At 35.8% G+C, this 26,735-nt stretch overlaps 1 protein-coding gene across 2 annotated transcripts in view; it reads right to left on the bottom strand.

The window, feature by feature from the left end:
- The window catches only part of LOC115215369 (guanine nucleotide exchange factor subunit RIC1), a 341,602-nt gene that overhangs the window by 108,953 nt on the left and 205,914 nt on the right, over positions 1–26,735 (bottom strand). For both annotated transcript variants that reach the window (XM_029784517.2, XM_029784518.2), the window contains exon 23: positions 25,490–25,632. In XM_029784517.2, coding sequence (XP_029640377.1) covers positions 25,490–25,632 — 143 coding nt within the window. The remainder of the gene's footprint in view (positions 1–25,489; positions 25,633–26,735) is intronic.

Raw genomic sequence — 26,735 nt, 5'->3', positions numbered from 1 at the left:
TGAACCAGTCTGCACTAAATTTCACAAGAATATCAAAAAAAAAAACCATCATATATAGATGGTTGAACATGTTGGAAAAAGTACCCACATGAATTTGAACAGAAAAGAAAAGCATGTTACGCCCAAACTGGTAATTGCAATATATTACAAGATTGCAAAAGTCTGAAGTCTTAATGAAAACAAGCCACTGAATAAATTTCAGATGGGCTATTAATTCACAAACTGTTATACAAGAATAATAGTTGTAACATTTACATCTAATTGTGACAAACCTGTATCACTTTGTCATAAGTTGATTATGCATCTACAACAAGGGGTCATTACAACACCCATCAACCAATGCAATACTTGATAGAATAACATTTGTTGATAATTTCAAACCAGGCAATAATGACATCACTGACACACACTTTCCATGGTTCCTCACCCTCTATCACCAAACAACTCTTGCTCTCCTCACACTCTCACAACTCACCATTCACAAGTCATCTCCCTTTCTTTCATCCTTCCCTTACTCTCTCTCTTTTACTTGTTTCAGTCATTTGACTGCGGCCATGCTGGTGCACCGCCTTTAGTCGAGCAAATCGACCCCAGGACTTATTCTTTCTAAGCCTAGTACTTATTCTATCAGTCTCATTTTGCTGAACTGCTAAGTTACGGGGACGTAAACACACTAGCATTGGTTGTCAAGCGATGTTGGGGGGACAAAAACAGATACACAAACACACACATATATATATATATATCATCATCATCATCATTTAACGTCCGCTTTGATGATGATGATGATGATATATATATATATATATCACTGTGACTGACCAGGCGATCAGACGTTGCTACACATTGCTGGTCAGAATGCGCTTCACATTGTTTTAGTCTTCAAATGACGCCACCCCACTGGCTAAGCGAGCAGGCCAACAGAAGAAAGAGTGAGAGCAAGTTGTGGCGAAAGAGTACAGCAGGGATCACCACCCCCTGCCGGAGCTTTGTGGAGCTTGAGGTGTTTTCGCTCAATAAACACTCACAACGCCCGATCTGGGAATCGAAACCGCGATCCTATGACTGCAAGTCCGCTGCCCTAACCACAGGGCCATTGCGCCTCCACACACACACACACACACACATATATACATATATATATACATATATATATATATATACGGCAGGATTCTTTCAGTTTCTGTCTACCAAATCTACTCACAAGGCTTTGGTCGGCCCGAGGCTATAGTAGAAGACACTTGCCAAAGAACCACACAGTGGGACTGAACCCGGAACCATGTGGTTGGTAAGCAAGCTACTTACCACACAGCCACTCCTATGCCTACTGAATTAATAACATTCTGCTGCTCTTCACCCTTCCACTCCTGCCAACCATGTTCCCTATTCTCTTCAACCATCCCACCACTCTTGTTCACCATTCACTATATTCCCCCTCACTCCCACTCCATTTCTAACCATCTCTATCCCTACACTCTTCAAACCTATCATCCTTCAATCTTCTTGTTCTTGTCCCTAATCTCTTTTCTGTTCATCATCTTATACATTGAGGGCTCATCCTAACACCTTGTAATCACCACTTTTATTTCTCCAGCTCTACCCTGACAATTCACATCTACCCTTATATAATACAAAGTAGTCATGTATTGTTTTTGCCCCTGCTTTTCGATAAACATGTAGCACAAAGCCACCTCCCTCTCTAATACAATTACACTCAGTCAATGAGGATCTCAGTCTTGCAAGTTACATGACAACCTCACATGTGCTGATGTCATGAAAAAGAAAAAAAGCACCCAGTACACACTGTAAAGTGGTTAGCATTTGGAAGGATATCTAGGTATAGAAACTACATGAAGTAGAAACTGGAGCATGGGTCCTCAACTCATCAAACCCTGTCAAACTGAAAACCATGCCAGCATAGAAGACAGGCATTAAATGATGATGATGATGATGATGATGACATGGCACGTGTAAAAAGATTCGAGCGAGGTTATTGCCAGTACCGCCTGACTGGCTCCCATGTCAGTGACATGTAAAAAGCATCCACTACACTCTCGGAGTGGTTGGCGTTAGGAAGGGCATCCAGCTGTAGAAACTCTGTCAAATCAAGATTGGAGCCTGGTGCAGCCATCAGACTCGCCAGCCCTCAGTCAAAATCGTCCAACCCATGCTAGCATGGAAAGCAAACGTTAAACAACGATGATGATGATATATATATATATATATATATATATATATACACATATATATACACACACACACAGGAGACAGACAGACAGGCAGGTAGCAAATAGACTAATAAATCTATGTTATGACTTCATGAAGATAATATCCACGTGAAAAATCAATGATCATTAGTGAACATGAAGTAGACGTAGTGAATAAGCGTAGGCCATATAAAATTTGATGTCCATAGGGTTTGATAGCCACTGGTGAAAGTATATTTGTGTCATTTGCTATTAATTCCATTTTTATTGGTTTAAGATAATATAAGTTGTTATGAATGATCTGTAAATCAAAACGAGTCTTTTTTTTTTTCTTTTTTTTATATATAAATTTGATCATATGAAACTGATGTCTTCTTTCCTTTCTCCAAATATATTTGGAGAATGATGTTTTTAGGATCAATTTTTGAGTTAACATGTTGGTATAATATATTCTTCAATGTATTTGGCATAATACGATGCACTCTGCCATGTGCTGGTACAAAGTACTTTTACTACAATACGCTAGTGTAATATGCTCCTCACCTTTTATTCTTTTATTCGGTTCAGTCATTTGAATGTGGCCATGCTGGAGCACCACCTTTAGTCGAGCAAAGCGACCCCAGAACTTATTCTTTGTAAGCCTAGTACTTATTCTATCGGTCTCTTATGCCGAACCGATAAGTTACAGGGACGTAAACACACCAGCATCAGTTGTCAAGCGATGTTGGGGGAACAAACACAGACACACAAACGTATACACACACACACATATATATTGCTGCCTTGGCCGAAGCCAGTGCCGCCTCGACTGGCTTCCGTGCAGGTGGCACATAAAATGCACCAATCTGACCGTGGCCGATGCCAGCCTCGCCTGGCACCAGTGCAGGTGGCACGTAAAAAGCACCCACTACACGCACGGAGTGGTTGGCGTTAGGAAGGGCATCCAGCTGTAGAAACTTTGCTAGATAAGACCGGAGCCTGGTGCAGCCTTCTGGCTTCCCAGATCCCCGGTCGAACCATCCAACCCATGCTAGCATGGAGAATGGACGTTAAACAATGATGATGATACATACATACATATATACGACTGGCTTCTTTCAGTTTCAGTCTACCAAATCCACTCACAAAGCTTTGGTCAGCCCAAGGCTATAGTAGAAGACACTTGCCCAAGGTGCCACGCAGTGGGACTGAACCCAGAACCATGTGGTTGGTAAGCAAGCTACTTACCACACAGCCACTCCTATGCCTTAACAATGTACTATTCACTGTGTTGAGATGAACTTCAATTCCTGGAAGTCCTAAAACAATAAAGAGGCACTGCAGATAAAACTGAGAATTCTATTTTGGTATTTCATTTGTTGCCTTGTGGTTTGCCTTCTATTTCACAGAAAGCTGTATTTGATTCAACCAAACACAACTGTAATGTGTAGCCAGAGACTAAAACCTTGCATTTGCAACATTTCGGGTCTACAGATCCTGTCAAAGTTTTGACAGATTATTCCTTTATTCAGTCGATTGGTCATACAACAGTGCTTTCCAGGTTATAATGATTGTATCTTTATAACTACAAATTACATCCAGTTTTGATGGCTAACATGAAAGATAGTTTCTGTTAGATTACAGAAAGGACAACAAGATTTTTCAGAAATATCTCAGCTCATTGAAAGGACTATAAAATATTACAAATATAAAAAAAAAAGTGATAAATTTAGACCAAGAAAAGTTGGAGAGAACTAGGTCAGAAATGGGTTCATTAATGCAGCACCACAATACATGGACAAATGTTATATTTCAGTCCTTTCAGCTTGTATCAGCCTCTAAAAACATATTACAATAATAAAATGAATTAAGCTGTTTTGTAATGATCTGAAATAAAACCAAAAAGTTTTCAGAAATTAGATGCAGTTGTGACTGTGTGGTAAGTAGCTTGCTTCCTGACCTCATGGTTCCAGGTTCAGTCCCACTGTGTGGCACCTTGGGTAAGTGTTTTCTAGTGTAGCCTAAAATCAACCAGTCTTGTGAGGGGATCTGGCAGACAGAACTGAAAGAAGCCCAGTGTGTGTGTGTGTGTGTGTGTGTGTGCGTCCTACCACTACTTGACAACCTGTGTTGGTGTGTTTAAATCCCTGTAACTTAGCAGTTTGGCAAAAGAGACTGACTGAATATAAGTACTTTACAAAAGTATAGGTGCTAGGGTCGATTCCTTCAACTAAAGTTCTTCAAGATGGTGTTCCAGCATGACTACAGTCTAACGACTAAAACAACTAAAAGAATTATTACCGTGCTGGACAAAATGTCGAATGGAATTTCGTGTGGCACTTTATATTCTGAGTTCAAAATTTCTCAAAAAGACAATGTTTTTTTTTTTAGTGTTTCTCATCCATAAGACAGTGAATTATCATCTATAAATCACTCTCTGTACTGTATCAATAATTACTTTCAAACTGTTTGAATCATGCCACAACTTCTTTTATATTTTGATGTCAGTCTTGGAAGTGAATCTGTCTTGAGACAGAGTGGAGAAATGTAAGAAAAAAACTTGCACAAAATGGATCAACACCAACCACTGTTGAAGAACAGAATTACGTATCAAATGAAATTGGTGTTTCATTAAGTTTACTACTCGGTGTCTTATTTCTATCTAAGTGGATTTGAGATGAAATAAAATTAAATTTGATTCAGTGGACACAGCTTACAAGCTGAATAAACTATTCAATTATAAGTACAGGGAACACTCGAATGCAAAATATATAATGGAACTAGTCCAAATTATTACAATCTCTCAGAACATATTTCAGATCTTTGTGGGTTTTTGTCACTGTTTACAATTATCTTTAAAAAAATAATTTAATATATCATGTAGATGTGATTTGTGACACCGAACCGAATCCGAATTTGTTATTCATTTATTCCAGAAAAATTTTGCAAAAGTGTTACAGATGTTCTACGTTTGATAATTTTCAGCCAATCAGAAAACAGCACGTTCGCAGTCTCTTTTATCATCATCAGGATGGCGGGGGAAGATGGCGGGGGGCAGATGGCGGGGGCAGATGGCGGGGGGGGCAGATGGCGGGGGGGCAGATGGCGGGGGGGGGCAGCATGTCAAAACATTGCTATTTCCCTTGTACTTGCACACACATACTCACACAGAGTTGAAACGATTTTTCTTTCCAGTGTTGAATGTTCACCATCCCACTTCCATTGCACACACACACACACACACATTTACATGTCTTCCTTTTACATACACACATACTCACACAAAGTTGAAAAGCTCCCGCTATCAGTTTAGCATCATCCCTTCCTTTCTTGTTCATCCATCACCTCTTTCTTTTCTCATTTATCTATCACCCCTTCCTGTCTTATTCATATGTTGCGACGGAGAAAAACACAAGAGTATTATTATAGTAATAAGATTATCTTTCTCGTATCTCCTTCTCCTCCTTGTGTACATGCACAGCATCTTTGGTTACTATGGAAACAGATTTTCGCCACAGTGATGTGTAAAATACTCGCTTCTGATTGGCTAAAATACCCAAATTTTGCAAATTTTAAAGGCTAATAACTTTTTAATTATAGATTTAAAGGAGAAAGGAATTTCATTTTCATAATTAGTATACAAAACTTAATCCATATACTAAATTTGAAAACAATTGGAACAAAATTGTAAACATTGATGAAAACCACAAAGATCCCATATTTCTAATATTCTGAATCAACCTCAAACAGTCAAAAGGTTGAAATTCTAGAAACTGACAAAAAATTTACGAGTTGGGCCATTTACATTACTTTATATTGCTTTACTGAATAATATATTTTGAAAAGGTGCATTGGTCAGTGGTTAATGTGTCAGGCTCACAGTCATGAGGTAGTGATCTGGTTCCTGGACTGGGCTGTGTATTGTGTTCTTGAGCAAGACACTTTATTTCACGTTGCTCCAGTTCACTCACCTATAGAGGTGAGTTGCAACGTCGCTGGTGCCAAGCTGTAGCAGCCTTTGCCTTTCCCTTGGATAACATCGGTGACACAGAGAGGAGAAGCTAGTATGCATGGGTGACTACTGGTCTTCCATAAACAACCTTGCCTGGAGTTGTGCCTTGGTGGGTAATTCACTTGGTGCAATCTCATGGTCAATTATGTCCAGAGAGGGTCTTTACCCTTTAGATATCTACAAGACCAGGGAGGTCTGAGTTCCCCAGCAACGGAGTTTTATTTCATGGGGTGCTTTTTCTTTTCCATGTTCTTCCACATGCTTTTAATGAATGTGACATAGAAATCACACATAAATGGCTCCTTTCCCCAGAAAAGGAAAGATTTGGCTGCTATTTCTTGCATACCCTGCTACAACATATCAGGTATTTTGGGGCCTTTATTGTAAATAGCTGTTCCGTGGTGGCAGGGCGTGATAGACATAGCAGCCAAATCTTTGGAGGTGAGATACGTTGAATGCGCTTGAAAGAAACCTATGGAAAAAAACTATTTCACACTGAGGTTATGAATAGGTCTTTTATGAAATATTTACCATATTTTTAAAGTAATTTTCACTTAAAAATATTTTGCCTACCATAATGTGTCTAATGGAAAGGTTAGAGTTTCTTCTTTTCAGTGTGAAGTTATTTTCCCATTATGCACAATTTTAGGTATTTTTACCCAAAACCCAACTACTGGTCCGATTTCTACAAAATTTGTTTTATTCTATTAGTATTCACATTTTCTTTCAAAGTATTTTTCTATTATGGACCAGTTTGGCTGTGTAACATTGCAAGCAAACAAGCAAGATTGAACTTCACTTTTAATAGTATATAGATGGCATATGAGATATCTCCTCCTGGGTAAGACAAATCTAGCACAGATAACTTTCCCAAGTGATATGATACCTATTTCCCGGAACATCAAAAGAAACCGATTAATGTAGAATAGATACTCTGCCCATTAAGCTTAATGTAATTTCTTCATTGGATTTGAACTCACAACCTACAACTTTATCCATTTCTACGCAACAAACAGAATCCAATACCTTATCTAATCAACTACCCACTTCAGCATACAATTGAATATACTTTTCAGTCTTGGAAAATATATTTTGCTAAGAAACTATTCTGCAGTTAAATGAAAGATTTAACACTTGTTTTATGATATATTCAATAAAGTTGAGAGTAAAAACCATTTCCTTCTAATGCAAGATGTAGTTTAATCTGTAAAGTGATGGTAATTAAGATTACACTATTTCCCAAAGACAGTATTCTCTTTATTCCACATATGGCAATTACCATTACAAGATACAGAATTGGAAACAACTAATGTTTATTACAGAATTTCCAATAAAATATTACACAGAAGCAGAAACAGAATTATAGCAGATAAATAAATGACACAAAGTACATTTATTTACAATATATTGTTGTTATTATCATCATCATCATCATCATTATTATTATTATTATTATTACAAGTGCAATTACTATCACCACCACCATCACCACTACTACTGCTGCTGCTCTTAAGTTATTTTTACTATTATTGATATTGCTATTACCATTGTTCTATATGTTATTATGACAAGTTTGAGTCTTATTGTAATTGGTGTTACAGTTGTATTTGCAATAATAATAATTATTACAAAAGGTGGCAAGCTGGCAGAATTGTTAGCACACTGAGTGAAATTCTTAGCAGTAGTTCATCTGTTTTTACATTCTGAGTTCAAATGCCACCAAGGTTGACTTTGCCTTTCATCCTTTCAGGGTCGATAAACTAAGTACCAATGAAACACTGGGGTGGGGGGTTGATGTAATTGACTAATTCCCTCCCCCAAAATGGCTGCCCTTGTGGTAAAATTTGAAACTATTATTATTATTATTATTATCATTATTATTATTATTATCATTATTATTATCTAAGGCAGTGAGCTGGCAGAATTGTTAGCATACCGTGTGAAATGCTTAGCAGTATTTCGTCTGCTGCTATGTTCTAAGTTCGAATCCCGCCAAAGCTGACTTTGCCTTTCATCCTTTCAGGGTCGATAAATTAAGTACCAGTGAAATACTGGGGTCAATGTGACTGGTTAGTCCCCTCCCACAAAATCTCAAGCCTTGTAACTATAATAGAAAGGATTATTATTATATTATTATTAAGGTGGCTACCTGGCAGACTTGTTAGCATTGCAAGACAAAAAGGTAAGTGGCATTTCATCTGTATCTATGTTCTGAGTTCAAATTCTACCAAGGTCAAGTTTGCCTTTCATCCTTTCAAGGTCATTAGAATAAATACCTGTCAAACACTACTATCTCACTCCTCCAAATTTCAAGCCTATAGTAAAAAGGATTATTATTATTATTAATATTATTGTTGTTGTGGTTGCCATAGATATTAGTTATGGTAAATACCATAGTTTCGTGATAAGCTCTTAGTAAGGCTTATGAAGCTAGTTTAATTCCTGGTTGAAACCATTTTTACTATGTCACAAAGGTTTCATTCACAAACAAAACTTCATCTTTCACATCATAATCACGATTTACTACTGCTCCTAAGTGACAATTATTTCTTCATGCTACAAAACAGAGATAACTTTGAGGTGGAGCAACTGTTTTCCAGACAGGCCCACAAACATGAAGCATAAGTGAAATCCACTGACATTCAGATAAACTGAGGCACACACATGCATACTTTCTCCAGAGGCACAATATAATAAAAGCATGGGAAAATAGATTACAAAAGAAAGAGGGAATACATGGTACATCATGGCCTCTACTCCATGATTCAGGAGCAGAGATTAATAGAGTTTTAATTATAAATAAATATATAAAAACAATGATAACTGCAATAATGTATAGTGAGATAATGGTAATACAGATAATGGTAATTTAGATAATTGTAAAATAGAAAATAAAAAAGGAATGGGAAATCTTTTTTTAAATCATTTTTATATTCAAACTAACACCAAAACCTCTGAATATTTATGTCACAATCAGCTTCAAGAAATAATCAATATTGGATATATTCACATATACACATGGTTGTATCTAGTAGGTGTATATATGCAAGAGTGTGTATGTTATGTGTGTGTGTGTGTGTATACATGCATACATACATGTATGCATGAGTACGATGTGTGTACATATGTAAGATACTTATATTTATGTATGGTGAGTGTGTGTGTGTGTGTCTTTGTACACACGTGCATGAATATTTTCCCCCCTTAATTAAATTGAGTTTTATAATCCTTGGCTATGTGAGAGTCTAACAAGATATATGTCTACAACTCGCACATAGAAGAATGCCACAATGAAGATCTAAACACTATTTTTCTTTTTTTTATGTATTTATTGCACAATACACTCATAAATTACAATAGCAGTCCAAATGAAATTTGTTGTTGTGGTTGTTTGCTTCTAAATTTAAACCAGAAATGAAAGCTAAGTTATTCCACATTCAGTTGAAAGCTCTCCACGCTTTTATTCATTTATTCAAATTTTGTTTTCATATATTTCCCCCTCGCTGAATTGCTTGTCCTACGACCAGCCTGCCAGCCAGCCAGCCACTCCATGCACCAACCAGCCACCAGTAACAAGTCCCCAATTATTCATTACCAATTTATCTTCTTTCTTTTTTTTCCTTCTTCTTCTTCTTCTTCTTTGCAGAGAAGATGAACAAGTGTTGGAGAAGAAAGATGAAATACATACAGGAACGAAGAAGATGATAAAATACAGTAAAATGACATAAACTACAAGGAAGAATTAATTGTGACAACAGCTCAAGAAACGCATAAAATACCTGCAAGATATTGTCTAATTTCACTGAAATACAAATTATGGAAATTAGAAAAAAATTAAGAATTAATGAAGTTCCATCATATTTTAGAAAATTTTTCTGATGTTTTTATTTCTCTAGTTTAATGAGAGCAGCACTGGCTGATGATGACGGTGGTGGTGGTGGTGGCGATGGAGAAGTGTGCTAGGTGGTAGTGCAGTGGTGGTGGTGGTGGTGGGGACAGCAATGGTGCAAAGGAAGCTATAAATATATAATAAATTTTCTTCCATCGTTGTCATCTAGTGGGTACAATTTTTTAAAACATGATGAATACTACATTTGTTTTGTTCTCCTGAATAGCCCATAAATCACTTTACAGTTGCATTATTATATGAAAGCATGTGTCAGTGTAGAAGAATATGTGTGTGTGTGTGTGTATAAATGATTTAAGCTTGAACAGAAAATATGAGAGCATATATATGAATGTGAAACATGTATGGATTATGTGTAAGATGTCACAGATGGCTGAGATTAATGGACTATTGGCTATCTGTAGAAAGGGTCAATAGTGTCGCACTACTATACCCAAGGCCAAAACACTTAACTGTAATGGCGCTAAGCTTCCTGAGACCAGGTACTGGGACAAGTGAGCAAACCATACACCAGACACACTGTTCTGTTGGAAACTTTCCAGTTGCAAAGATATGCCAGTCATTTCAACATGTGGAATCATTAATACCAATTTGTTTTTTCACTCTATTTTTCTTCCTCTCATCCCTTTCCATCAGAGTAGGCTCGAAACTTCAAAGACTCTTCTATTTTACCCAAGCATCAAACTAATACACCTGCTTGTTGTTCCCTCACCTGTCCCTGCCTTTTGTTTACTGCACATTTGAACTATATATATGTATATATGTATATATATGAATCAGCCACTGATTTATAAGGTAAATACTATATACTGACAGTTAGGTTTTAGCCAAACCATTCAGCAATGGAGTAGTCACAACTGATGAGTTTTAATCTTAAGCAAATCTAGACTAGTATTGTAATCTTGCTTGCTGAGGAACAGTTATCTCCCTTCACAGTGCCTAAACATGTGCTTCTTTGCAGCTCTAAGAGATTCTAAGTCATATTTCGAGCAATGTAGCTGCTACTCTGCACCATCAATTACAATCAGTGACAAGGGAATTTTTCCTTTTCGGCCTTACATTGTGTATAGCTACCTTTGTTATTATATATATATATGAGAAAAAGTAAAACAAAATTATAAAATAAAGATGATCTCGTAGTAGGTTGGATACAGAGTTCTGGGAAGGAAGGTACAGGATAAGTAATTAGGAAGGTTACTTGAATGCCAGAATTTAAACAATATTTTGGGGAAATGTCAGGTTTGATTCATTCTTGTAAGTGTTCAGGCAGATGTTAAAACCATTTGTAGATTGCAGTATCAAAGCATTCTCTACAATACATAAAGATCATATTTCTTGTTCGTTTTATTTAATATTGCCAAGTACTTTGATTTCAAACTGGTACCCTTCCTACTTTAATTCTCTCTTCAACAAACTTCAACACTACTTTCACAATAAGCTACCACTAGAAAAATCTTGAAGTTATTTCCCTTACTGGTATCCATGCACATGGCACAAAATTACAAAATATTTTTTAAAACAGTGTAGTAAAAATGCATACCACATGGATAATCCATTGCATACCACATGGATAATCCATTGCATACCACATGGATAATCCATTGCATACCACATGGATAATCCATTGCATACCACATGGATAATCCATTGCATACCACATGGATAATCCATTGCATACCACATGGATAATCCATTGCATACCACATGGATAATCCATTGCATACCACATGGATAATCCATAATGTAAAACTGTATAGTAATGGAAATACAACTAATATATCACATTGTTTAATACATATCCACTCTACAACTATGAGGTCTGCATTTTTCTGAATTAACACTAATAAACATTACACACACACATGTACGTATGTACATAAATAATATATGTATATTCATACATACATACCTTATATATATATATATCAGATGGTGCATTGCACTCCTGAGCAAAGTAATTCATTTCCCATCACTCCAATTCACTCAACTAAGAATGAGCACTAATGCCAATTAGGGGTTAATCATCTAATGAAGGCACATGGCTCAGTGGTTAGAGTGTCAGGCTCACAATCCTGAGGTAGTGAATTTGATTCCTGGACCGGGCTGTGTTGTGTCCTTGAGCAAGAGGCTTTCTTTCACATTGCTCCAGTTCACTCAGCTGTATAAACGAGTTGTGACATCACTGGTGCCAAGCTGTACTGGCACTTGCCTTTCCCTTGGATAACATTGGTGGGGTGGAGAGGGGAGGCTGGGAGGGCATGGGTGACTGCTGGTCTTCCATAAACAACCTTCTTCTTGTCTTGAGACAGCATTCACCCAGGGTGGGTTGAGCTGGCTTCATTCATCCTCAATGCTGCATCCCATTGAAGGGTAAGTTTTGTATTCTCTTGGAAATTCAGATAAATTCAGTTATCATTCATTTACACACACCATCAATAATAATCTCTTAAAAGTTCTACAACTAAATATGTATTGCCCTGCCTGCACGCACCATTCTTTGGTCAACACACCTTCATATAAAGTACCCGTTATTCTTTTTGAGTAAACTGACAACTTATATAGGAAAAAGAAAAGTAGACAGAGATACGAAGATTATATGAGTGTATATGTATGTGTGTGTATATATTTGTGCATGTATAATATATATATATACAATGTGTGTGTGTGTGTGTATGTGTGTGTGTGTGTGTGTATGTGTGTGCACGCAGGTGTGTACACACACACAATCACACACATTTAGTAAGAGTTTGACTCAGCTTCATATGATAAAGTTTCATTAGCACAAATGACATGACTGTCTCAACAGATGTTTGAAGAAGATTGAGAGATTTGAGACAAATTTAAAATAGCTTTTAGGTGTTAGGCCTCTATTGGTCAGCTCAGGTCACATGGTATTAATGGTGTGAAAGTGAGACAGAATGTTGGCACACCTTGGCAGCAGGTTGTTGCATAGAGTATTCAGTGACAACTGAGCTTCTGATTCATACCAACATCCTATTTTACTGTATGCAGTACGCTGTACAAGGAATTTATGCTGCTGAATATAATATACCACAGCCTACTATCAAAGTGGCACCAGCAACCTACAAACATCCTGTCCAAGCACATGAGTTTAAGAATAAAGAAAACCGTTGGTGTCAGTCACTGGACCTAACACTACCGGATTTTGGTTTTTATAGGAATACTTAAAAGATGAAGTTTACTGTACAAAACAGGCAACAAGCAAGAGACTGGCGGCAGCCACTGAATGAGAATGCAAAAAATACCAAACAAAATGTTTCTTGATAATTGCAATTCCATTATTTTGCATTATAAGCAGAGCCGAAACCAGAATGGCTTTCATAAAAATATCAAATTCTGTCTGCAGATTCTACTAAATTTTGAAAATGAAATGCATTATTTTAATATACACTGACTTCATAATTAAAGTGTACTCTTTTACTCTTTTACATGTTTCAGTCATTTGACTGTGGCCATACTGGAGCACTGCCTTTAGTCGACCAAATGGACCCCAGGACTTATTCTTTGTAAGCCTAGTACTTATTCTATCAGTCTCTTTTGCCAAACCGTTAAGTTATGGGGACGTAAACACACTACCATCAGTTGTCAAGTGTTGCTGGAGGACAAACACAAACACATATACACGCACATACATATATATACATATATACGACGGGCTTCTTTCAGTTTCCGTCTACCAAATCCACTCACAAGGCTTTGGTTGGCCCAAGGTTATAGTAGAAGACACCCAAGGTGCCACGCAGTGGGACTGAACCCAGTACCATATGGTTTGTTAGCAAGCTACTTACCACACAGCCACTCCTATGCCTATATGTATATAGATTTTTTGGGGGACACCTAGTATATGTGTGTGTGTATATATATATATATATATATATATATGCACACACACACACACACACACACACGTGTACACCTTTTTCTTGAAATCACATGATGGTTGCAAATGAACATCACTGCAACATTGTTCATTTCCAGTCTTCTGTGCAAAACTGGCAATGGGAAATATTACACTGCTTGGAAACAGGTTAGAATTGGTGATAGGAAGAGCATCCAGCCATAGGAAATCTGCCTCAACAAATTCCATCTGACCCATGCAAATATCAAACAAATATTAAATGATGACACACACACATATGCATGTATATATATATGTGGGTATATATATATTAATATTCAATATATGCCTATTTATTTATTTATTTATTTATATATATATTTACACACACACACACACATATGTATATATATATATATATATATATATATATATATATATATATATATATATATGTGCATATTTACACACACAGATATATGCATTCACATGCATATAGATGATAATTCATTCTTCTAAGATTCTACATTCGGTTGAACAAATTCATACAGAATAAGTGGAATTCTAAATATTCAAATATATCCATAAACAGTTCGAGTATGAAGACCAAATTAATATTAATAAGTGATATTAGCCAAGTGAAATAATGTGCATTGCTTAAACTCTGAGGTCAGAGCCATCATTTAGATGTTAAATTTCTTAACCATGGACCCACAATGCATTGGCCAGAGAACGTATATGAATGACCAATCTTTTATGTGATTGTCCAGTGTCTTATGAGTATAGCAGTCACTAACACACACACACACACATAAGAAAGAGAGAGTGAGAGAGAGAAAATAAAAGTAAGAGAGAAAGAAAGAAAGAGGAAAAGTGAAAGTTGCTAAGATATAGTTTGGAGTTTTGCAATTTGAAGGAAAAAAAATAGTGTGTTAAGGTCGATTAGATACACTTGTCCCACCGGCCTCTTAATGTAGCAATAAACTATTATTTGATAGCAGTATGTAAACCATAAAATATTCACAAACAAGAAAATCTAAGAAAAAGACATTAAAGATAATATAAAAATAATACATTGAGTGGTGATAATTAAGTCAATTTTAAATTCAGAGTAGACATTAATTCCAAAAGTTATGAAAAGCAAAAACAGAGAAAATTTTCAAAATATTTTTTTTTTAAACAAAAAAAAAATTGTCTGAAAATTAGCATTAAATAATATAATAAATTATAATGGAAAAAAATAAAAAATGAAATATATGATCCCCAAAAGTCTGATTGGAAATTTCCAAGCTGAGCAGAATACCAAAATGATTTATATATTACCAGCATTTGTTTGTCATAAATATGCAAAATAGCCAGTATAGAAAAAGATTAGTAAGAAATCCCAATATAGCAGATATACTTTCCTTGATTTTGAATTGATCAGGAGAAATATGAGAAGAAATGAGGAAGAAAATTTTTTAAATATTAACCAAAACAGAAAAAAAAAAAAAATCTTCAATTTCAGAACAAATATTCTATGTTAGATAAGACAAGAAAAACAAAGATTGCTGAGATTTTTATCTGCTGCCAATATATGGCTAACAACAATAATCTGTGTTCTATCTGCTGAGGAAGAGGAATTATTTCTAATCATAATCCAGCATGTAGAACGGATTCAATCCAAAAGGCTTCTTCAGTAATCACAGAAACAAAGACTTATTTGTTGTTCAATTATTGTCGTCTTATTTTTTATAACCTATTTTCAAAGTACACTACTACTTGCCAATTCTCAAAGTGCATTATTGCAATATCGGAGTTTTACATTGGAGCTGCATATTTTTGTTTTTTCTTTTGCTTTGTTTGTTTTTGCAGGGTGAAAGACTTCAACAACAAATATCTCTAATAAAAGACAAATAAATACATTCCATTTCTATGATTTTTTCTTTATTAAATTACTGCTGTTGTTCTTATAATTGTTATTATTGCTATTATTATTATTATTATTATTATTATTATTACAACTATTACTGTCATTATTATTATTATTATTACTACTACTACTACTACTACTATTATTACTACTACTACTACAACTGTTATTATTACTGCTACTACTACTACTACAACTGTTATTATTACTACTACTACTGTTGTTGTTGTTGTTGTTGTTACTACTACTACTACTACTACTGTTATTATTATTATTAAGCTGTCAGAATCATTAGTATGCCAGGCAAAATGCTTAGCAGCATTTCATTCGTCTTCACATCCTGAGTTCAAATTCTGCCAAGGCTGACTTTGCCTTTCACCCTTTTGGGGTCAATAAATTGAGTGCTAGTCAAGTACTGGGGTTGATGTAATCGACTTATTTCCTCCCCCAAATTCCAGGCCTTGTTCCTATAGCAGAAAGGACTATTATATTATTATGGTTATCATTATTATTAAGGTGGCGAGCTGGCAGAATTGTTAGCTTACTGGGTAAAATGCTTAGGGGCATTTCGTCTGTCCTTATGTTCTAAGTTCAAATTCCACCGAAACTGACCTTGCTTTCATCTTTTCAGAGTTGATGAAATAAATACTAGTTATGCACTGGGGTCGATGTAATTGGCTATCTCCCACCCCTAAAATTTCAGGCCTTGTGCCTATAGTAGAAAGGATTATTATCATCACCATATTATTATTATTATTATTATTATTGAGGCAGAATCATTAGCATGTCAGAGAAATTGTTTTGTAGCATTTCTTCTGACTTTACATTCCTAGTTTGAATTCTACCAAGGTTGACTTTGCCTCAATGAAATAAGTACCGCTAAGCACTGGGGTCAATGTAATCAACTAGCCTCTTCCCCTAAAATTTAAGAGCTTGTGCCTACAGTAGAAAGGATTAACTTTATTATTGTGAAGGGCATTGGATTAACAAAATCAGTAAGGTCTCACATACAACACCTTGTGATATTTCTTCAAGTTCTTTGCATTTAAAGATCAAATTCCAATAAGGTTAACTTCACTTTCATTCTTTCAAGGTTGATAAAATAAGTACCAGTGAAACACTGGGCTTAATGTAATCGACTTATTCCTTCCCCAAATTCCAGGCCTTGTGCCTAGAGTAGAAATTATTATAATTATTATTATTATTATTATTAAGGCAGCAAGCTGGCAGAATCATTAGCATGCCAGGTAAAATGCTTAGTAGCATTTTGTCTGCCGCTATATTCTGAAAGCAAATTCTGCCATGGTCAACTTTGCCTTTTATCCTTTAGTGGTTGATAAATAAAGTACCAGCAAAACACTGAAGTCAATGTAATTGATTAGTCCCCTTACCTAAATTTCAGGCCTTGTACCTTTAATAGAAAGTATTATTATTATTATTATTATTATTATTACTATTAAGAATACTGACAATAAAAACACACTTGACCACAGCTCAGTAAAATTGCCAAATTTTTAACCCTTTTCACCTGAAATGGAGTGAGTTTTAGTCTAAATTTGTTGTCATGTGTACAGAGGAGCAGACCAGCTTCATTTTGGTGATTGTTTCCATTTTGCTGGATTACATTTTCTTAGGGAAAGAGAAAAAAAAAAAGACATGGATCTTTCTCTGAAGAAGTAATAATGTCCAATAGAGACAAATATAAAACACAAGAAATGAAAGAGGGAAAAACAACCAACAAAGTCTTCCTAATTGCACAATCCATGCCAGCATGGGAAACAGATAGATAGATGAAGAAGTAAAAGGAGGAGGAGAAGAAGAAAAAGAAGGAGAAGAAAAAGAAGGAGAAGAGGATGAGGGGGAGAAAAAGGAGGGGGAGGGGGAGAAAAAGGAGGAGGGGAGAAGAAGAAGAAGAAGAGAAGAAGAAGAAGAAGAAGAAGAAGAAGAGAAGAAGAAGAAGAGGAAGAGGAGGAGGATGAACATCCCACTTTTATGCAGCTATGTTCTTTGCACATAAGCATCATTCTGAAGGAGAAGTGTTTTGTTGTCAGCAGAGATAAAAACTCTCTGAACTTTTTTCTAGTCTATTTTTACTCAACTAATTTTATAATATATTCACAACACTCAACGTCACTGCTAATTGAGTTACCTAAGTAACAAAAGCTATCAACTACTGCACGTGATCCTTCTGAGATAATTTATTTCTTGTGTGGTCTTCGTGCTTATTACTGCTGATCACCTGCCAGACACAATGTCTACTTTTTCCATTAGGCTACCTGTGACCCCACTATATCTCTTGTGCATGTATTGTTTACAATGGACACACTGTATAGAATTTCTACCGACTCTTTTTCTGAAAATTGAGCACAGCCATTTTTTCTTTCTTTTTTTTTTTATGAAAGCAGAGTCTTGTTTCTCTTTTTACTGCCTAAAATTTTAGTCTCTGCTGAGTTTATTTCAAGGTCTTTCAATTCTAGGTCTTCTCCAGATCTACAAATTCTGCTTAAAGAACTCCATATACAAGAGTTTCCATGGAAACCAGTCCTAAACCTTTGAGCCCATAACACAGGTTTACTGGTGGATGGCTTATTTTTCTCTATACTGTTGCACTGCTCTATGGGTGGAGTGCATCAGGAAGCCAGGTATATGGTCAAATAAGGTTCAGGAGGTCAGAGCTCAAAGAGTTACACTCCTCTGGATTTTTAAAACTGGACTGATTGGGAAAATAAAAATAAACAGAGGGTATTGAGGACTGGGTCCTGATGGAGACCCACTTGCATTCTAAATTCTTCACTGAATTCATCGCTAACTCTCACTTTGCTAACAGCACCTCTAAACATAAATTGCTCTCACAAGCCATTCATTTATCCTTTGTTTCCATACAGACCAGTTAAAATTCTTCTCTGTATCAACAAATAATAATTGCAAGGGCCTACTCGAAGCTAAGTACTTCTATTGTAGATATCTCACAAGGAATATGGCAGCATTGATGGCACCCATTTCTATCACAAAGCCAAATTGCATTTTATTCAGACTAATCCTGCTTTCTATCAATTTTGCAACAGCCCAGTTTTCATAAGGTGACGCTTTAACAGGACTGTAGCCTAATGACTGAAATGAGTTTAAAAAAACACAGGTTTAATGCCTCTGTAGTTTCCTAGCTCTAGAACACCTCGTTTGCCCTTGTAGCAATTTACAATGATAATGTTCTACTTGTTACTGGGTATGACACCTTCCTGTATTACTTGGTTGACTATTTATGTGAATAGCACATACCAGATATTTTAATCCTTTCATTATCAACCCGGCTGAAACCGCCCCTGGCTCTGTAGGACAAATGTCTTGTTTTCTTAAGTTTTGAATTAAAATTTTCCACCAAACCTTAGTCACAATTTGTGTTCTTAACACTAGCTGAATGATAACTAAGTTATTTTACTAAATTCCTTGTTATATTTAAAGTAATCGAAAGAAACACAGAGCATCTCAAAATAAATACAGTAACAAAAGGGTTAAACATTTCATCAACTATTTTCAGTAGACCGGCTCCTTTCCCTGCCTTCATAACCTTAATTGTTCTATCTACCATACTGTTATCACCTTGGTTTGCTGCTCCCTCTGCTGGATCTCCTTTAGGTAAACTTTTTTATCTCCCTTCCATGCATTTTCCACATTTAAAAGATCCTTAGAGTAGCACTTTTATGATTCATTTTTTTTTTTCAGTATAAAAGCAAGTTATCGCTGACACACACTTGTCCCTAATGATGTCTTGATTGTCTCTCTCGTACTCAGCCCAGCAATCCAGACCCCCACCCCCAACCCCACTTATGTCTCAGAACATGTACAAACAGCTTTCTTTTTGCATATCCCATTGCTATGTATACATGATATCAAACCTCTAACTGTATCATCTTTTTCTCTACTCTCCTATTTCTTTGTCTTTGCAAGCCTCTGTCTTAGCTATTTGGGCTCTAAATACCATGCTTTTACAAAATATCATCTTTAAAATGCAAAGACAGGTTGGCTAATGTAGTCCTAGATATACTGTGCCTATAAAAAAAAGAGTTAAGATGGTTTCATCTGGAATACTTTTTATAGAAGTTCATTAACAAAACAGTAAAAAGACATCCACAGCAAAAAATAAAAACAAAACGAGGGTTATAGGTAAACTAATTTGGATTACTATCTTTGCCCCACCCACTTCCTGGATGCAGTAAAAGAGAGAGTGAGAGACAGACAAAGGGAATGGGAGGGAGGGAAAGAGAGATGGACTTCTTCATAGTTTCTCTCTACTAATTTCATTCACCTGGCATTGGTAAATACCAGGCTATACTAAGGAGACAGTTGCCCAAGGTGCCACTCAGTGGGACTGATCCCAAGACCATGTAACTGTGATGCTAACTTCTTAGCTCTTTTGAACCCACTCTAGACCATCGTTGTTCTATGATACAAACTTCCTGTTTTAATATGGACTGAATCAAAACCTTCCATCAGAATTTCAGGTTCCAAACACCAGCTTAACAATGACAAAAGTTATTTTACTAAATTCTTCTTTAATTTCAAAATTACTTGAAACAAAAACACTGTATTTCAGCAACAATATGGTAACAAAAAAGGTTAGTCATGCATCCAAGGCTGCACTTAAGAAACTATTTTTGAAAGCTGTGTTCCAATAAATAAATCAAAATTGTTGCTTTATTAAACTCTTCAAATTCTTGGTTATTTTGAAAATTTATTGAAACACAGGGGAAGTCTATTGTAACTGGAAATAGAGTCAATAAATGCTTAATGTATCAGAAGGAATGAGGTGAGGAATACATAAAAAAAATATAACAATAACAAAAAAGAAAGAAAAATAGTAAAAATTAAGGAGAACAATTTTTATGAAATTAGCTGAAGAATTTGACCTACAGTCATTGTGCAGGTACTCAAAAGACATAATGTTAATATGTTTACTGTGAAATAAGCCCCGATTCTACAGCTATGATGGTAGTAGAAGGGAAGGAAACTATGCAGCATTAAAGCTACATGTTCTCATAAATTGGTGCACAACTTTCAGATCTGCAGAATCATTTGATCTATGATAGACAAGAAGGATTGACATAAAATTGAATTTAAAGACCCTCACCTCTACCATCATACTTTATCACTCTACCTCACATTCATCATAATGCTTGTATAATGAGGGATGATATTAAAATTCGTCCATATCCAGTAACACAACTATCCACCATTATCATACCATTCCTCTCTCTCTCTCATGTGACACTCTTATTGACATCTAAAACTGTCACCTACCTTTGCTATCCATCAATCCTTCCCCATTACCATTGCCCATCCATATTGTTACCCCATGCTGTTGCTCTTTCTTCATCTTCTTACCAGCAACCAATATGTAGCTAATACTGTCTCTCTTCCATTACTCCCTCTCCTACTGTTCTCACATTCCCTAACTCCCACACACCCATACCTTGTCTCCTTTCACTCTCTTTCACTAAGTGGTTGGCATTAGGAAGGGCATCCAACCATAGAAATTATACCAAATTAAGGATGTAAGAGTGACGCAGGATGCACCAACTTGTTTGGAAGAACAGCAACTCCAAATAAAAACTGAGTCAGATCATAATGACCCGACCAATCCATGCCAACATGGGAAGTGCACGATGATGCACTTGAGAAAATTAGATAAATACAGGAGAAATATATAAGATTTGAAAGTGAAGAAATGTGTTCTTATACAGAAATATCTAGCACCTTGATAAATAGAAGGTGGAGGCATGTTTGGAAAAGTCAGCTATATTCCAGATAACAGTGTCAGACATGAAGATGGTAAAAAGAAAACAAGAAAGAAAAGACAAAAAGGATGAGTAAGAGTAGTAGTTTGAGAGAGAGGAGTACTTGTAGGAGAAGTATAAGAAAAAGAGATGAAGATGAGGAAAATAGTAAAAGCAAAAAGCAAAAGAGAGAGGAAAGGAAGAGTAGAGGAGGAGAAAAGAGAAAAGAGAGCAAGGACAATTGGAACTATATAAAATGTAGCAGCAGCAGCAGGAGGGTAGGTAGGAGATGGGAAAGAGGGTGAGGGGAGGGAGGAAGAAAACAGGTCACAGATATGAAAAAATAAAGACAATGAGTTCAAAAAGTGAATTAAATGCTTTTAAGTCTGGCAATAAAACGAGAAATGGGGAATTAAAATAGCTATGATTAGTGGCATTTGTTAACATGAAAACAACTAACAATACATGGCGCCACCAATATTGATTATGTCTGGAATTAAAACTGGGAATTCCTTGCTGTGTTGACATTTCCACAGCACTATTTCCTACAGGTAACAACAGGATCTAATACAAGATGGAGTCGATCTCTAAATATAACACTTTTTAACCTAAATATAAATGTTTATAGGGCTTTCAGAATGAACTTAATATGCACTCTAGAAGAGCTAACTGGAAATGTCTGAAAAATCTACTTCACACACTTCCATTGCCAGAATTACCTGCTTAGAAATAACCGAATTCAATAATGTTACTCAGTATTAGTAACCATAAAATTAGTATATTAGATGCAACCAGGCTTTTATTTATCTTAAATTTAATACATCAACCAAGACATAACAATTCATGGCATTAAGTTACATAAGGAAGAAAAATGATAAAATGTACACATCACATTCTATTAATCAATGGAGCCACCCACAATATTAAGTAGATGTATAAACAAGGCCACCCATCAATTTATCTATTTCTGTAATGATATCGGATGAAATAAGGAATTACATAAAGGATCAACATTAGTTGGAAATTTGTCAACTCTACTTCTGACAGGCCTAAGCACCCTTTCATCTTTAAGACTCTTTTACTCTTCACTTTTCTGCCCTTTTTCTTTCTTCTTTTTGCATTTTAATCTGCATTGTGCATGCAGTTGTGCTTTTCATTGCTGTCTTTCTTTACTTGACTTATTACCGACTGCTTTCTGTCCTGTTTTTCACCTTTTTCTGATGAGTTGTGCTGCACCTGAACACTGTATGTAACAATTATAGAAATAGCAGGCTCAAAATGACAATAGAAATAGCAGCCAAATCTCCCTCTACCTCAAATCACTTCCTATAGAGGCATACTAAGATACTAAAGATATTCTTGATAATATAATCTCAAATATTTCATTTTTGGATTTGGTTTGCGAGAGTCAAGACTATTGAAAAGGTTGCAAGACGCAACGAAAATTTTAGGAAAATAAAAATAAGAAATAAGTGGATATTTCACCGGTGAGTGAGTTACATTATAAGGCACAAAAAAAATGACTCTCCCCAGACAAGACAGAATAGTCTCAAATACATTATGGGAAACATACGGAAGAGTCTGTGATCATAGTTCTGCTAGACCATGGTAAACAAGAGTTAAAAAACAATAAAATCAACCAAATACATGGATAAAAGAAGCTGAAACAAAAATAGCTGAAGATTTGAGATGTACATTGAATCTTTCATTAATTACTAGTTTCAATTTATTGCTCTCTCTGTCTCTTTCCCTTTTTCTTCCTTCTCTTTATTACCTTTATAATCTAATACCCACCCCTCTCCTATTCATTGTACTACACTGCCTGTAGAATTGGAGCTATGCATATTCAATAACCCTAACATCACTCTTTATTGCTAGCCACCAATCCCTTCTATGTCACTTTTTATTGACATCTCTCACTGTCCTTTCACATTAACCAGCTCAAATGTTATCCATCACTTACTCTCTGGTACTATCATCTATATTCATTATCATTCAATCCTCTCTCTCTCTCTCTCACACATTTCATCTTCTATCATTCTATGTTGACATACAACACTCTTCTTTGTTTCCATAACACTATCTTCCATCAACCTCACTCCCTCTGATACTCCCTCTTCCCTCATCACACTACTCATGTTTTTCCAGGTCAATTTTCTTACCACCAATCAGTACCTAGCACTGTCTCTTTCTTGACACTCCAATCACTGTTTCTCCCAACATATTCTTACTCTCTTTTCCTTCACACTCTCCTCCTGTTTCTCACTATCATTATTCTCTCTTCTACAGACTCCTTCAGTTACACTTACCATGAACAAATGGAGAGAAGCTTTTAGTTTTGCCAAGAATGAATAAGACAAACTCTCCAGAGAAGGAAAAAGGAAAAACATACCCAGCATACCCCATGTAAAGTGATTTGTGTATAGATAGGTATCTAACTGTTGAAATCAAGCCAGCATGAACTTTGCTGAAAATGAAGACTAGCCACATGCTAATGAGGCCTTCCATTGTGTCATGGGTGGGGTCCAACAAGGCGTCTGTGTCTGCCCACAACTACATAGAGACCTAAAACTATTATCAAGAGCAGAGTTCCATCTGCCAAACCATACCCTCTAGCAAGTAACAGTTACACTGCTTTTAAGTATTGGATTGTCCAGAAAGTTTGTGCCGATTTTTAAAGGAAAGAAAAAGGTCAATAAATACTTGCCATTACATTTTTAATCAACCAAATATGAACCATTTTGTTACACAATGCATCACCATCTTTCCTTTAACTTGAAAATACCCTTTTCCTAGAATTGAGGTGGTTTCATGGCAAAGAATTCATCAAGTTATCTTTTTACATCATCCAAGGAATTGAAATTTTTACCATTAAGACTATTCTGCGGAGACCTGAATAGCCGAGCTGCAGCAATTTTTGTCTGGTTCCCAAAGCATCAAGTGCCGAAAATGAACTTTCTTATCTTCCATTTTAAAGGGTTACAGGATTAACACAGGTTATAGGAACATAAACCTTCTTCCACGAAAAGACAGCTTAAACTTTGCTCTAAATGGAGGTGTAGTCAAATCTTATTTTATGAACTCAAGCATGTTCTAAAATAAAGAAAGGTAAGCTACTATAAGTCGGCACAAACTTTCAGGACAACCCAATATTAAGTGCAGTAGTCTACCAAACCATTTATGGGAGCAGAGCAAATAAGAGCTCATTAGAATGTCATAAACCATTTCACCTAGTGGTTCCCAAAGTGGATGGTGCTGTCCCCTTGGGGGTAGTGGAAAAATCTGGGTGCGGGGCCCTTAAAGAAAACTGGGGTGATAATAGGGTGGATGTAAAAAAAATTAAAATAATGGGTTGATTAGGTGAAGTTTTATTTGTGAAATACATCTTTTTAAAAAATTTGCTGCAGTTGTTTATGTTTGTGGTGGTGAGTGGGGAGCAGGTGCTAGGAATGTGGCTTGGGTGCCAAGGGTGCAGCAGCTTGAAAAAGTTTGGGAACCACTGATCTAAGCCATGCAAGTATGAAAAACAAACAGAAAAGGATAAGGATGACAATTTTTACAGATACTGTGAGTAATGTTAAAAATCCATATCTTGGAGCTTTTCATTAAATAAATAAACACTAAATGTTGTTGCCATTAGTTAATTCTAGTTGTTAATGATGGATGCATAAACTGAAATTAAATTTCCAGCTTAATACTAATATCTTTTACATCCCTTTTCTTTTCTTTTTTCAAAATAAATTTGAGTTGAATATAAAAATAATTTATATTAAAAAAATCTATTTATATTTTCTAAAAAAAAAAAAACCTGAAAATATATTGAAGCAAGGAAACATTCTCACCTCAAAAAGATCTGTTGGGTTGCCAACTTTGGAGAAAAGGTAAGGCCACAATGCAACCTCTGTCTTCCGGGCACAATGGACCACAGTCTGCAGGAACTCGGGAAACTCCTGGATGAAGGCAACAACGCGTGGAAGAAGGGGATCTGAAAGGGAACGAGATTAGAAATGAAGTGTAGTATTGAAGATGCTTCTTTTAGGAATTTTTTTAAGAATATTTAAATTTGTTGTATTTGTGTGATGTGACAATAAGATTAATTGATTCTTTAAACTACTCCAAGAGTTGCTGACATTATAGCTGAGCGAAAGCCATGAATGTCACAACTGTCATTTCCCATCCTCTCTGAGGTTCCACATAATAAACAACTATTCTGTTGTAACAAACATTACTAATGCTTTAAAAAAAAAAAGCAATTGCAATAAAAATACAGGGTTTCATACCAACATCGGATACAATCGTTAGTGTCACTCTAAATATACATCAAAGGAATAAACATTCAAAGATCAAAAGTTATTGGAAAACGTTGAAGTAGTTTAAAATGATAGAATATCGGACAACAGTCGAGAGCTATACAATGAAAGTCTTTGATATAGATATGGAAAAAAATGTCCATGTTATGGCATTTTCAGGATATAGAAAATGATGAGAAGCAGGTTTCTGTCAAGGATATTAGGAACTTGTGCAAAACAGATTTAAAACTGGGATTCATAACTGAATTACAAGCTTAGTTAGTCAGTGGCACACATAAAGCCAGGTAAATACATAAATTATAACAATTCTGCAGGTTTCATAACTGCAAAAATACCAAAATTTCAAGTTTTCCATTTTTTTTTCTTTATGCCACACAAATTTTGCAGCAGAGGAAAGAAATAGTATTAAACTTACTTTTTAATATTATCTTTATTACTATTGTACCTATTGTGTTGCACATTAGACTGTCCTTAGATAGCTTCAGTAACACGTGTTTTTTTTGGGGGGGGAGTCTTTTTGTTTTTGTTCATGACAAGAAGTTGCTATGCTTTTGTTGAACCTTTCTCCATTCCTGGAGAAGGGGAAACTGTGAGTTGTTTACCATGACCCTTCTCCAGTTCTTTGTGAGTGGAATGTGGCCGATACATAGAGAAAGAGGGTGAAAGAGAAAAGAACCAACTCCAACACTGTCTCACTGATACTTTATTCAGTGGTCTCAGACATCTGAAAGGTAAAGCTGATCTGAGAGGGAATTGAACTTAGAGTACCAAAAGCTTG

This window comes from Octopus sinensis, linkage group LG9, assembly GCF_006345805.1.
Source record: "Octopus sinensis linkage group LG9, ASM634580v1, whole genome shotgun sequence".
Classification (NCBI taxonomy): domain Eukaryota; kingdom Metazoa; phylum Mollusca; class Cephalopoda; order Octopoda; family Octopodidae; genus Octopus; species Octopus sinensis.
The sequence above is the reverse complement of the archived record's forward strand: the minus strand, read 5'-3'. Positions and strand labels throughout refer to the sequence as shown.